This window comes from Octopus bimaculoides, chromosome 1 (assembly GCF_046866305.1).
Source record: "Octopus bimaculoides isolate indiv1 chromosome 1, ASM4686630v1, whole genome shotgun sequence".
Taxonomy (NCBI): Eukaryota; Metazoa; Mollusca; class Cephalopoda; order Octopoda; family Octopodidae; genus Octopus; species Octopus bimaculoides.
The window spans coordinates 138,789,783-138,804,782 of NC_142928.1; the positions used below are offsets into that span (position 1 = coordinate 138,789,783).

The 15,000-nt window shown below is 37.7% G+C and overlaps 1 protein-coding gene across 1 annotated transcript in view; it reads right to left on the reverse strand.

The window, feature by feature from the left end:
• The window catches only part of LOC106867202 (uncharacterized), a 79,155-nt gene extending 77,314 nt beyond the window's left edge, over positions 1-1,841 (reverse strand). The window contains exon 1 of the mRNA XM_052971052.2: positions 1,722-1,841. Within this exon, the coding sequence (XP_052827012.1) occupies positions 1,722-1,753 (32 nt within the window). The 5' untranslated portion in view covers positions 1,754-1,841. The remainder of the gene's footprint in view (positions 1-1,721) is intronic.
• Positions 1,842-15,000: the final 13,159 nt, after the last annotated feature.

The window sequence follows — 15,000 nt, forward strand, 5'->3', positions numbered from 1 at the left end:
GAGAAAGAGAGAAGCAATTCTATATTTACTCAGACATACATACACACACCTATCGTACATGATTAAACTTATACACACACACACATATGTATGAAAGATTAATATGTACAACTATAGAGTTTAAAAACACGTTTACATAAACTTATATGTATATAATTTCACAAAAATTTTGATAAACTGATATATATATATGTGTGTGTATGTATCAGTTTATCAAAATATATATATATAATTTCAGAAATCATTCGATTAACTTATACTTAAATGTCTTCATAAATCATTATATATGTAATGGGAATAAGCATTGGATGGGTATAAAACTATTAATGCTGGAATAAATGGCTCAATACAAATAATGAGTTTAATATTTATCATAATTATACTAGCAGCAAGTTTTAAATTTCGCCGGGTATGTGTCTTATTTTAACTGTACACATGTAATGTGTATCACCGTGTGAATGTGTGTGTGCGCACATTCATATAAACATAAAATTTGCGTGTGTATATGAGTACATGTGTGTACGTGTGTGTGTATATATATATATATATATATATATATATATATATATATATATATATATATATTATCGATACACTCAGAGTACCGAGAGTAATCTCAGCATTGTACTAAATATTTAAACTATTTCAGTATCAAGTTATTTTTCCATCTGTTCGTAAAGTCAAAGTTGTGTGCGCGTTACTATATACATCTACCTATATATATATATATATATATATAAATATATACTCATACAGACAGACAGACAGACAGACACAGATATGCATACATGAGTGTGTGTGTGTGTGTGTGTGTGTGTGTGTGCGTGCGTGCGAGCGTATGTACGGGGCGAAATATTTACATTGAAACACACTCATGTCATGTCATTTGTAAGTGCATTGCATATGCACTTACTGTATGCAGTCTACGATCATTTAGTCTTTCTAGCTCTATAACTTAGAGACATCGTGTCAGAAAGAACTTCGCTGCACAAATGCTTAAACGTCTAAATATATATATATACACAGCATTTAATATCATTCCGATATATATATATATATATATATATATATATATATATACAGAGAGAGAGAGAGAGAGAGAGAGAGAGAGAGAGAGAGAGAGAGAGAGAGATGTTGAAATAGATCGATCTACAGAAATATATATAGCTATATCGATATATAAATATACATACATACACACACACACATATATATATATATATATATATATATATATATATATACACAAACGATAGTTATGATTGTATAAAGACAGACTTATAGACACGCATACATAATGTGTGTGTGTGTGTGTGTGTGTGTAAAGATATAGATTGGGAGAATGAAAGATAGTGTGTGTATATATATATTTATTTGCTATAGATAGATTTATGGGTAGACACATCAAAAGATAATTCTTGAAACAGATCTATAAATGTATAAATAGATATATAGATATCAAAGCGGGTGTTGTAATCAAAATAATAAACATTCTTTTTTTGTTTTTTTTGTTTTCATCTAGTTCTTTAAAATCAAAACAAAGCCAAAAAATTTTTTTTTTTAAATAATAAATGAAAATAAATTAAAAGAAAGAACGAAAAAACAAAAACCACCGAAGTAAGAGTAAGTTTGAATTAAGCATTTCAAGTTAAAAACCAAGAATGAAACGAAACAGGTAAACGGTGGAGTAGTAGCCGGGTTAAGTAAGTAAATCTACTTACTGTCTGACAAGAGTCAAAGTAAACACAACCATGTTGAAGTTTTTAACACCTGTAAATCATCCTGGAAAGTAAAGATGTTTAGTACTTGGCTGGCGCTCTATAAATTGCCGGTCACCAACTGAAGAAAGGTAGCCGGGTTTTTGAGTTTTGTTGTTGTTGTTGACTTTACTTTTATATTATAGCACTCCTCTCTAGTTCACTCTCTCTCCCTCTCTCTTACTTACTCTTTTTTCTCTCCCTCTCTCTCTCTCACTGTTTATATATATGTATATATGTATATATAACAGCTGGCAGTGCTCCGTTTATCTCTATGTCTCTCTCCTTCTCTGTCTGTCTGAGTCTCTCTTTCTTTTTCTCTCTGTCTCCGTCTAGCTTCGTCGTCGGAGTAGCAGAGGGGGGGGGGGCAAGAGGAAAAAAAACGAGATGAAGGAAGAGGAGAAAGAGAACGAGGAGTGAGTGAGAGTGGTAGTAGGAGGAGGAAGTAAGCGGTCGAGAGAGTATGAGGACAAGTGACGTGTATAATAAACTCAACTCTAAGCTGTCTGTGTTTCTGCTGTAGTCGCCTTCCTTGCCAGTCTGTCGTCACTCCTCCTGATAGTAGAGGGAGCGGTGGCAGTAGTACTGAACAACGTAGTAGTAGCAGTAGTTATAGCAGTAGGAGGAGTAGTAGTAGTAACGATACTGGTTGTTAGTGTAAGACGCAACTCTGCCGCTGCTCTCTTTCCCAACACATGTAATAGTTTTTTTTTTGCATTCGCTATTAAAAAAGGAAAAACAACAAAAACCCTCAAATTTTATAGCCCGTCTTTGTATAATTCCCCTCCACTCCCGTCTGTCGCCCTTGTGGCGAATAAAGAACCGATTAACATTTATTATATTATCATTAGGACGCTAATGATTTTGCGGATTCGCAAAAAAATAAATAAAAACAGTCTCTTAGGCGTTCTAAGTTCAAATCCCATCGTGGTTAACTTCGCCTTTCATCTTTTTCTGGCGGGTGGGGATTCGATAAAATAAAGTCCCAGTCAAAGTACATGGATCGATATAATCGATTGTTCTGTTCTCATCCCGGTAAATATCTGTCCTTAGAAATTATTATTACCAGAATGTTAATGGTGGAAAATGGTATAGCGGCGGCGCCGATCAAAAAAGTGCTTTTGGTATTATTTAGTTACGTTTTTCGGAGATCGAATCTCAACGAGATCACCTTTGCCTATGTATATATATACTTTTTTCTCATCGCTTTCGAGGGATAGTCGATTTACATCGTCTGTATTTCCCCACTACACACGCCTCACAATAAGCGTGGTGGCCTTGTGCCAGACCTAGAGAAAAATCATTATTTTGGCGGTAGAGAGGTTGAAACGGCAGAGCGTCGAACTAAATGCTTTGAAGTACTGAATTATGCCCGTATGCCGCCTGAATTCCACTTCAAATCCGCCAAAATGCTGTTCATCCCCACCCATGCCTCATGATTTCAATAAAATAATAAATTATATGTACCAGACGATTACTGGGTCAATTCAACCGTCTACACTCGTCGGTTGAACTGACCCAGTACTCGTCGTCTCCTATATTATATGTGTGGCCTTGCGTTTATGTGAGAAGATCGGACCAGCTTCAGATCTTACTACTGTCGGTTTTGACTTTTAATGTCCCTGAGTCCGATAAAAAAGAATTATGAATTTAATAATATACCAGAATAAACCATACTCAACCTTACCCTCTAATATTAAAATTCGTACTTAAAAAAAAAATGAAAAAATTATTAAAGTTCTTGGAAGGATCGAGTCCGGTTTCGATTCTTATCTCAGGGTATTATTTCCATTCACTTAACTCTCCAATATTCGGGGTGAGTTATGAACATCACAACCCTTCCATTCTTTATATATATTCGCAAATCAACGTAGACTTTACCCTTTTAACCTTTCGGTGTCTATAAAATAAGAACTAGTCAATTATCGAGACCCAATATAGTTAACTATTCCCTCCTTCAGAGCATCAAAGCGGGAGGAGGAGGGGAGAATCTTTAAAGCACCAGAAAGACAACACATTTGGCGGTCCTTTTCAAGATCGATAAAATACCCCAAGTAAATACCACTCGCTTGAATACCATTCTCATTTAGGATTCTTTATAGGAAAATTAAATCGGGTACTTTATTTTTTATCGATCCCAGAAGGAAGAAAAGGTAAAGTTGGCCTGAGCAGGATTCGATCACAGAATATATATGGCCGTAACATTTTTGCATTTTTGTGTAGCGTGCTAACGATTCTGCGAATTCTTTGCTGAAATGTATGGTTTTCTGCCAATGAATCAAAATATTACACACACACTCCAAAAAAATCACCGTTATTACTTTGGTACCGGACTATATGTATTTCGGTACATAGTTACGTCCCTTTATTAAAAAAAAGAAATTTGTATCCCGCCGGCGTTGTCTTTGAGGTCTTAAAGAGAAGTTGAGTACAAGTTATGCACTGGGCCTCCCCGTGAAATATTATTGTAAATTTCAGTCATTGTTATACACAATAATGCCGGTAAGAACTAATAATAGTTGTAGATGTATTTATTCTAATATAATATTGAAGATATAAATAGTTTCTATGTTAACAATAGGGATACAATGATAGTAGTAGTAGTAGTAGTAGTAGTAGTGGCAGCAGCACCAGTAGTAGCACCAGTAGTAGTTGTTATAGTACCACCACCATTAATATGGTATAAGCCAAAGAAAGAGCTCCTCCGTTATAGGTCAACCTGTTAGAAATAGCAGCCAAATCTTCCTCAAATCATACCTTATTGTCCTAAAGAAAAAGACGTCACAGACAATGTCTACATATACAAAGAGGCGAGATGGTAACAACTGGACTACGATCATAGTGCTACTCGAGCAGGGATGACCTAGGGCTAAACAACAACTATCGTTGCTACTACGAGCCGAAAGAGCAGCCTGCTAGAAATAGCAACCAAATCACCATCAAATCACGCCCTACTGTCATAAAATGAAGATAGATGCATTAAATAATATAGTCCTAGACAACTTTCAAAATAAGTAGGATGCCACGGTTGAAATGCTTTTAATTCCAGTCCTAGTCTGCACGATCAGGGTTGATGTGGAGCGAAAAGAATCGTTAGCGCGTCGGACAAAATATATAGTGACATTTCCTTCGGCTCTTAACTTTCTAAGTTCATATCTCGCCGAGGTCAACTTTGCTTTTTATCCTTTCGGGGTCGATAAAGGAAGTACTACCAATCAAATATAGGGGACGATGTTAATCGACTAACTCCTCCACAAATTTCAGTCCTTGTACCTGTCAGAAACGTCAGTGCGTCGGACAAAATGCTCAGCGGCATTTCGTCCGTCTGCACGTTCTGAATTCAAATTCCACCGAGGTCGACTTTGCCTTTCATACTTTCAGGGTCGATAAAATAAGTACCCGTTGAGCACTGGGGTAGATGTAATCGACTACCCCACTCCCCCAAAATTTCAGGCCTATACTAGAAAGGATTATTATTATTATCATTATTATTATTATTGTTGTTGTTGAGTAAAGTTATTTTTTAAAGCAGATTTGTAATTATTTTCAAGCAATTGGAGAGATGAAAAAGTCCACTTGAAAAGGTGTGTGTGTGTGTGTGTGTGTGTGTGTGTGTGTGTGTGTGTGTGTGTGTGTGCGTGCGTGCGTGTGTGCATATGTATAATTACGCATATATGCACATAAAGTTTTATGAATTTTTTATTTGCGCAGATCTTACGTATGTACGTGCGTATGTATGTATGTATGTAAATAAGTATATATATATATATATATATATATATATATATATATATATATATATATATATATATATATATATATATATATATATATATATATGTATGTATGTATTTATGTATGTATGTATGTATGTATGTATATGTATATTAGACAAAATGAGATAACAAAATCAAGGCTGTAAGGAGTTTTTAGGAAATTTATAAGGGAAAAGATATAATGTCTTACAGCTGTTTCTGGGATATTATGGATATCCCTTCATCAGAGACGATGTGAGATGGTTAAAGAGAGGCAAATATTTGAGTTCGAAATAAGGAATTATTATTATTATATATATATATATATATATATATATATATATATATATATATATATATATGTGTGTGTGTGTGTGTGTATGTATGTATGTATATGCATATATTCTTTTATTTGTTCCAGTCGTTTGATTGTGGCCATGCTGGAGCACCGCCTTTAGTCGAACAAATCGATCTCAGGACTTATTCTATCGGCCTCTTTTGCCGAACCGCTAATGTTACGGGTTCGTAAACACACCGGCATCGGTTGTCAAGCGATGTTGGGCCGACAAGCACAAATGCACAAACATATACACACACACACACATACACACACACGTATATATTTAAATATATACATATATATACGACGGGCTTCTTTCAGTTTCCGTCTACCAAATCCACTCACAAGGCTTTGGTCGGCCCGAGGCTATAGTAGATACATGCAGATACATACATACATACATATATATATATATATATATATATATATATATATATATACACACACACTTCACGTCTGGCTGTACAGCCTTTTTGTTTGTTTATTTCACCGTTTCGTTTTCCTGTCTTGTTTTCCGTCCGCCACTACCCTCCACGAAAACAATTTAATTTGTGTTCGTGGGAAGAACCATTTTAACGATGCGTACTGCCATAATTCTTCGAAACGCCGGAGTTTTAATGGTGGCAGCTGATGAAGGGGATGTTTCTATGTGGCCTGCTTGTTTGTTGCACCTTGTTTACCATTTTGTCCTTGTTCTTTTGCCACGTCATGTATCCAGTTATGTATCTATATGTACACGTAGATGAACGTATATACATACATGTACATATATATGCATATACTCATATGTATATATATATACATACACACACACACACACACACACACACACACATTTGTATGTGTGTTCGTTTCAGTATGTTTATACTTACGTCGGTGTGTGTGTGTGTGTGTGTAGGCGTGCATGTGCACGAGTGTGAAAGACAACAAGAGACAGAGAAAGCGTGTTGGAAAGAAAAAGAAAGAAAGGAAGAAATGAGAAACAGAGAGAGAGAGAGAGAAAGAGAGAGATGTGTATTTGGTCGGAGACGTAGACACATGCAAGCAGACAGACCGAGGTGGGCAAATGTAAACAGAACTTAGAGGAGAACCCCCCTCTCCCTCCCTTCGCTCCCTCACCCCCTCTCTCTCTCTCTCTCTCTCGCACAGGCAGATGGGCGGGAGTGGCTGGCAAGTTATTAAAGCAGTTAGTAGAGTAGTTTACATTTGATATAGAGATGGTAATGTAGAATGCAAATAAAAAGAACAAGAAAGAAAATGAAGAAATAAGTGAGTGAGAGAGAGAGAGAGATGAAATGAAGGCAGGAAAATAACGAACAACGAAATCAACAGCAATACAACTCTAAAAACAAACAAACGGCGACATTAAAATTCTGAGAAACCAAAAAAAAAAAAAATGAAAGAAAGAAAGGAGGAAGGAAAAAGTTATAAAAACGCAATTATATATACACGCACACACATTCATATATAAATACATACATACATATGTATGGCTACATATATATATACGTATATTTATGTACAAATATGTGCATGTATGCACACACACACACACATATATATATATCTTGTATGTGTTTACTACGTAATGTCTGCATAAACAAGCACAAAGGCACATTGGTTTATACAGGCAATGATGTGTGTGTGTCTGTGTGTGCGTATTAAATATAAAAGAAATGAAGAAAAAGAAAGTAAAGAAATGTCAGAAAACAGATAACTGCTGAGCACTGGGGGGGGGGGGTATGTGTGTTTGTGTGTGGGGGGGTAGATTCAAAGAGGTAGACGTGGAGAATATAGGAAAAGATTTGAAGGCAGACAGACGTGGGTTCTAGTAAGCTAAATCCCGTAGTTGGTAACTTCGCACAGATTCATACGCACACATAAATATATTTAATTAGTACAACATATTAAGTACAGTTATTTTGTATGTAATTGCTATTCTAGGTACGTAAGCACACAATCTAAAATATATGTACAGACTGCGCGCAAACACACGTCTGTGACTATCTCTGTGAAATATTGCCTATGTTAAAGATTTATATATATATATATATATATATATATATATATATATATATACATACATACACGCAGACACACACACATACACACACACATATATATATGAATCTACACGAGTATGTGTGTGTGTGTATGTATGTACGAGTATTTATATATTACTATTTAGTAGAAGCAACAGAGTGTCTCAAGGGCCGAGAGTTTCATGCGTTGGCACTTATCAAAATTAGTTTGATAATAGTTTGGTAACTAATTTGATAAATGCCAACGCACGAAACTCTCGGGTTTTGAGTCACTCTGTTGCTTCTGCTATACATATACTTATACTCTTTACATATATTTTGAGTCCTATTTTTTCCTGTTTGTATCACCATACCTGTTGATATAATACATACACACATACATTTATACGTACACATATGCACACATATACATAAACACAAATATGTCCCGGTGTTATCTGTTCAGTGGAATATGGTGAAGCTACTTAGAAAAAAGACTTCAAACTCGTAGGTCACCTAAGTTTCAACGACACAGGCGTGGCTGCGTGGTAAGAAGTCTGCTTCTCACCTACATGTCTCCAGGTTCATTTTTCTACTTAGCCACGGTCCGATCAAAGCCTTGTGACTGGGGTTGGTAGACGGAAATTGAAAGAAGCTCGTCACACACATATATTTCAATGTGTACAAATAACACGGAAAAAATAAACAGTTACCAGGGTAGCAAAAATTCACACAAGTGCCAAGGATGTTACAGCCTACTTATAAAGGTAGAAACTCCAGGACTTAGTGAAATGTTTTTGTATCACATAGATAAATTAAGAAACGGAGTTAAACGTAGGTGTTATTCAAATTTTTATACTTCCGACATATGTTTCGAAGAAAACATTGATATTATTCCGGAGGGAATAAAATGATGTCAAACGATGCAATCATCTCGTCAAGGAAAAAAAATTAAATGATTTACCAGCATTCCCTTTCATCATATACGCGGTAATCACATTCGGTTAAAATGGCTTATTGATGTGTTTGTTTCTCTTTTTTTTCCCTGACGAGATGGTTGCATTGTTTTACATCATTTTATTCCCTCCGGAATAATATCAATCTTTTCTTCGAAACATATGCCGGAAGTATAAAGATTTGAATAACACCTGCGTTTAACTCCATTTCTTAATTTATCTACATATCTATACGTATATATATATATATATATATATATATATATATATATATATATATATATATATATATATATATATATATATATACTCTTTTACTTGTTTCAGTCATTTGACTGTGGCTATACTGGAGCACCGCCTTTAGTCGAGCAAATCTACCCCAGGACTTATTCTTTGTAAGCCTAGTACTTATTCTATCGGTCTCTTTTGCCGAACCGCTAAGTTACGGGGACGTAAACACACCAGCATCGGTTGTCAAGCGATGTTGTGGCGGGGGAGGACAAACACAGACACTCAAACATATACACACACATACATATATATATACATACATACGACGGGCTTCTTTCAGTTTCCGTCTACCAAATCCACTCACAAGGCTTTGGTCGGCCCGAGGCTATAGTAGAAGACACTTGCCCAAGGTGCCACGCAGTGGGACTGAACCCGGAACCATGCGGTTCGTAAGCAAGCTACTTACCACACAGTCACTCCTAGGCCTATATATATCTATCTATCTATCTATCTATCTATCTATCTATCTATCTATATATATATATATATATATATATATATATATATATATATATATATATATATATATATATATATATATATATATATACCACAATATGTTGTCATACGCTCAGACAGAAAGGAGAGGAGGCATAGTGGAGTTGTGCACATCCGAGAGGACCTCACGCCCCAGGTCCTGCTGTCATATTCAAATTCAGTGTGTGACACTAAAATTGTACACATAAGACAACTTAATATTGTTATATGTACTACATATCACCCACCAGATGCTCCGAGTTATACAGGCAAATTTGAAGACTGCCTAGCAAAGATAGAAGTTGCCACCAAACTGGAACAACACATCAATGTATTCCTTTTGGGTGACTTTAACTTCCCAAATATGGGATGACCTGGGGGCCAGATTCTCCCAGGAATGACACACCAACAGCAAGCACTGACAGAGTCCCTGCTCCACCTTACCAATGCCTCCTTCATGAAGCAAATCGTGCTGCAACCAACCAGGGCAAATAATATACTGGATCTCTGCTTCACAAACAATATGGACATTACCCATAATGTTAAAGTGACACTGACGCTGATCTCGGATCACAATATAATAGAGCTGTCTATATATGAACCAAAAGCTCCTGCAGACATACAGCGTATATGAAGCACCCCAAATCTCTCCAAGCTAAACTTTCATAAAGCAAATTGGAAGTTGATTGAGAAAGAGATCCTCAAACAGGATTGGCCTAAATATCTCTCCACACCAGACATTGACATGAAACACAAACATTTCGTGTCCATAATACAAGTCATATGTGACAAATCTGTCCCATTGTATAAGGCCAGCATACACAAAAATAGGATCTCCAGGGAAAGGAAGATTCTTATGAGATGAACAAAGATTATGAACCACCTGAGTAGGCATCCCAAAAGTAGCGAGAAGTCTCGCCTGGAGAGACCGCTATTGGAGATTGAGAAACGTCTGCACCAGTCTCATGAAAAGGAGAGAGCAAATAAAGAAGCTTGGGTTATAGAAAATATCAAGTCAAACCTTAAAGCTTTCTTTAAATTTGCCAAAGAAACAGCCTCAATACGCCACAAGATAGGAGCCCTCTTTCAAAAAGATGGCTTCCTCACAGGAAACTCCATGAGGGTAAGTAAAATACTGAACGAACAGTTTCAAAGTGTGTTCACTACACGGCTAGGACACAGGCAAGTGAACAAACCAACAGAATTCTTTGCGACATTACCTAAAACCAAAGAAGTAAAAAAAAATTGAGTACATAAACATTGAAGAAGAAAGATGTAACACTGGCCATAGATGAGGTTGACACAAACTCAGCTGCTGGTCCGGATGGGTTTCCAGCAATCCTACTCAAATCATGCTAGAGAACCCTTACAAAACCACTGCAGCTTCTCTTTCAGTGCTTCCTTGCAAGTGGTAAGCTCCCTGACAAACTGAAGGAATATACCCTATCCACAAGAGAGGAAGCAGAGCAAATGCTAACAATTATAAGCCTATCTCTCAGTAAAGTCATGGAACGAATAGTCCGCAAGACACTAATTACGTTCCTAGAAGAAAATGACTTGCTGACTGACACCCAGCATGGATTTCGTCCAGGTAGAAGCTGTCTGACACAGCTCCTGCAACACTACGACTGGGTGTTAAAACAGCTGCTGAATGACTCAAGCGTGGATGTAATATATCTTGATTTTGCAAAAGCCTTTGATAAAGTTGACCGTGGTATGATATCTCACAAACTGCGTGATCTTGGCATATGCAGAAAACTTGGAGAATGGCTGCACAACTTTTTAAAAGATAGACGTCAGGCAGTAGGGGGCCAACAGAGCCACTTTCAAGGAAACACAAATAGCAAGTGGTGTTCCACAGGGCACTGTCTTAGGGCCACTGCTATTCATAGTGGCCCTCCCCGATATGCCTTCAGCTGCTCAAATAGTCATCCTTGCTAGCTATGCAAATGACACAAAAGTCTCTCAGACAATACAAAATCCATCCTGGAAATATTGCACATTTACAACGAGAGTTGTACGCAATATACAGGTGGGCTGAGGACAACAATATGCAGTTTAATGCAGGAAAATTCCAGGCCCTACGCTACCAGCACACAAAGCTAAACGACATGCAGACAAGATACACTGGCCCAGGCGGAATTGAAATCCTTGAATCAAAATCAGTGCGCGACCTGGCCATTGACATGAGCAATGATGCATCTTTCCAAGTGCATATTACCAATTTGGTAATAAAATGCAGACGGCTTGCTGGATGGATCCTCCGAACTTTCAAAACAAGAGAAAAGGATATACATTCTCAGCCGCTTGGGCTACTGCTCCGACTTATGGTCACCACACAATATAAAATCCGCGGTGGAACTCGAAGCAATCCAACGAAGCTACACTAAGAAGATCGTCTCGATGCAACGTATCAGCTACTGGTAAAGACTGAAAGAATTGAAACGAAGGCGGAAGAGATATGCCGTGATATACATCTGGAAAATCCTAGAAGGCTTTGTACCAAACTTTGGCATTGAAAGTTACTCAAACTGTTGAACGGGGCGCCATTGCATAGTGCCAAAGATCCCAACATCGCTATCAAAATACAGGACCAGATACTGCAACAGATTGGGATTCAAGGGCCCACAGCTCTTTAATGACCTTCCAAAATGCCTGAGAGACCTGCATGGTGTGGATGTACGTGTCTTTAAAACAAAACTGGATCTCTTCCTGTCAAGGGTTCCAGACGAGCCTACCACACGGCAGGAAACATCGATGAGGGCAGCAGCATCAAACTTCCTCATTGACCAAATGCCACATATCAGAAGTGGTTTCAAATAATGGTGTAGTCCAGTCAACGGTGGTGCCCCAGCATGACCGCAGCTTTGAAGCTGACATATTTTTAAATAGTTTATATTTATTATATGATTGAACGTCACGCATCCTCTTCCAAGTAAGCTTTACCTTAATAATTTTGATGCACGCTCTATACGATCTTTTTACTCTTTCGTTTTTCTCTCTTTTCCTCTCTCTCATTCTTTTACCTCCTCTTCTCCCACTGTTCTATCCTATTACTCTGTCACTCTCTCTCCCTCGCTCTTCCTCTCTTGCTTACGTGGCTCCCACGTGACCATCGGCTAAATTTTTTCTTTCTATCCGTTGTAGCTGGAACAAGGAAGACGTGTTCTTGTTTGTCTCCTGTCCTAGCTTGATTTACGTGTTTGCTACCACAACCTCGTTTAGGCTTAGCAGCCTTTCCTGTTTGTTTTCACTGTCCTGTTTGTTTTCACTATCCTGTTTGTTTTCACTGTCCTGTTTGTGTTACCTATTTTGACCCTCCGCAAAATCCCAAATTTTATTTAATTTGCTTTGCGGGAGGAACTGTTTTATCGAAAGCGTATATTGAGCAACGAGAGAGTCAAGGAGGAAGAGTGAGAGAGAGAGGGGGAACGGTGAAGGGGAGAGGAGAAGAATAGGGAAAGGGTGGGAGAGAAAAACAGATAGGAAGAACAAGAGAGGGAGATAGATAGACACCTCTTTCCCTATTCTTCTCCTCTCCCCTTCACCGTTCTCCCCCCTCTCTCTCTCACTCTTCTTCATTGACTCTCTCGCTGCTCACACGTGACCAACGGCCATTCTCTCTTTCTTTCACTTCCTTCCTAAAGACAAGACGTGCTTTTATCTGTCTCTTCTCAAAGCTCGCTTTTCCAAGCGTTCACCGCTTCACATCGTCTTGGCTTAACAGCCAGTATTTTGTCTGTTCTCACTGTTCTGTTTTTGTTACCACTTTCACCCTCTGCAAAAAATCCCAAACTTTATTTAATTTGCTTTGTGGGAAGGACTGTTTTAACGAAGTCGCGTCTTGTCCTTACCTTCGAAACGTGGAGTAGATAAAACAGGGGACAACTGATGAAGGGAATGTTCTTTATGTTGCATGTCTCGTTTCTCTGTTTGTTTGTTTTTTCATTGTTCAAAAAAAAGTTCGTTTTCTATGTTTTTGTTTTTAATGTCCTCGTTTCTCATTCTGTCCACGTTTTTTTTTATGTCCTGTACCCATATATGCATGTATATATACATATATATGTAGGTATGTATGTATATATGCATATATTTTTATATTATTTATATTATTATATGGTCGAAGAGAGAGAGAGAGAGAGAGAGTCAGACAGACAGACAGACAGACAGACAGAGAAAGAGAGAGAAGTTTTGTAATTGTTTGGAACCGTTTGGGATTCTAACCATTTTAGAGCACTGCCTTATTTTCCACTTAACAAATTTCACTCAAAGAAGTCGATGCGCAATGTACCACGATGTGGGATCAAACTTAAAACCACATGGTTATGAAGCGAACTTCTTTAATCATTCAGCTTTCTTTCTTTCTTTCTTTCTTTCTTTACCCTATTTCTTTCTTTATTTACTTATTTAGTTTACCCTTTTTTTTTCAAATTTATATTTTGGCAGCTGTTAACCTGTCAAACCCGTACCTGTTCAAGTGGAACATTAACCGTACCCACATGACATATTTCGGAGGATCTAGGAAGGGTGAAGGGTACAGCAACCCCTTCTTACAGATCAAAATTACTCTATGTGAACATTATCCAAAGTGTCCCACTCTTCAAAACAATTTTGTGAATATGAAGCGAGGTAGCAGAGTCGATGGAGCGCCGGATAGAATACCTTGCGGCATTTTTTCCGACTCGCTGCGTCCAGATGTCGCTGGGGTCAACTTTTTCTTTCATTCTTTCATCATCTTTCATTCTTTCATCATCTTTCATTCTTTCATCATCATCATCACCACCACCACCAACCCCTGGACACTGTTGTCTCTTGTCCAAGGACACATAGGGCTGGTAACTCGGCCTCCATGACATATATAAGATTACAACGTCAGTCTTGAACGGGACGTCAAGCCATCGCTGAGTTACCCATTTACGGCTGAGTGGACTGGAGCAAAACGAAATGAAGTATTTTTGCTCAAACATACAACGAACCCCTCAGTCCAGGGATGGAAACCACGATTTTGCGATCGTGAGTGAAACACCCTCACCACTAGGCCACGCGTCTTTCCATTCTTTCATTCTGTCGGAGTCGATAAAAAGAAAGTATCAGTCCAAGAGAGATTGACTGACGGTGTTGTAAAAATATCGAACCGGATGCTAAGAGATGTTTGCTCTGGTTCTTTGCGTTTTGAGTTTAAATTTTCCCATTGCTTACTTGAGTGGTTGACTTAATCTGTTGCTCGTTTCAAGACCACAACTTAGTACCGTGATTCGATGCTTTTAGCGAAGTCCATTCTATTGTTAGGTTTCCGGATTAAGAGTACTTTTTTTTTTCCTACTTCTCTTCCTCCCACCTATCTCCGAAACCCTGTAAAGTGTCATAGACACTGCTTTCAGCCCTGACTAAAAGGTAATAAAA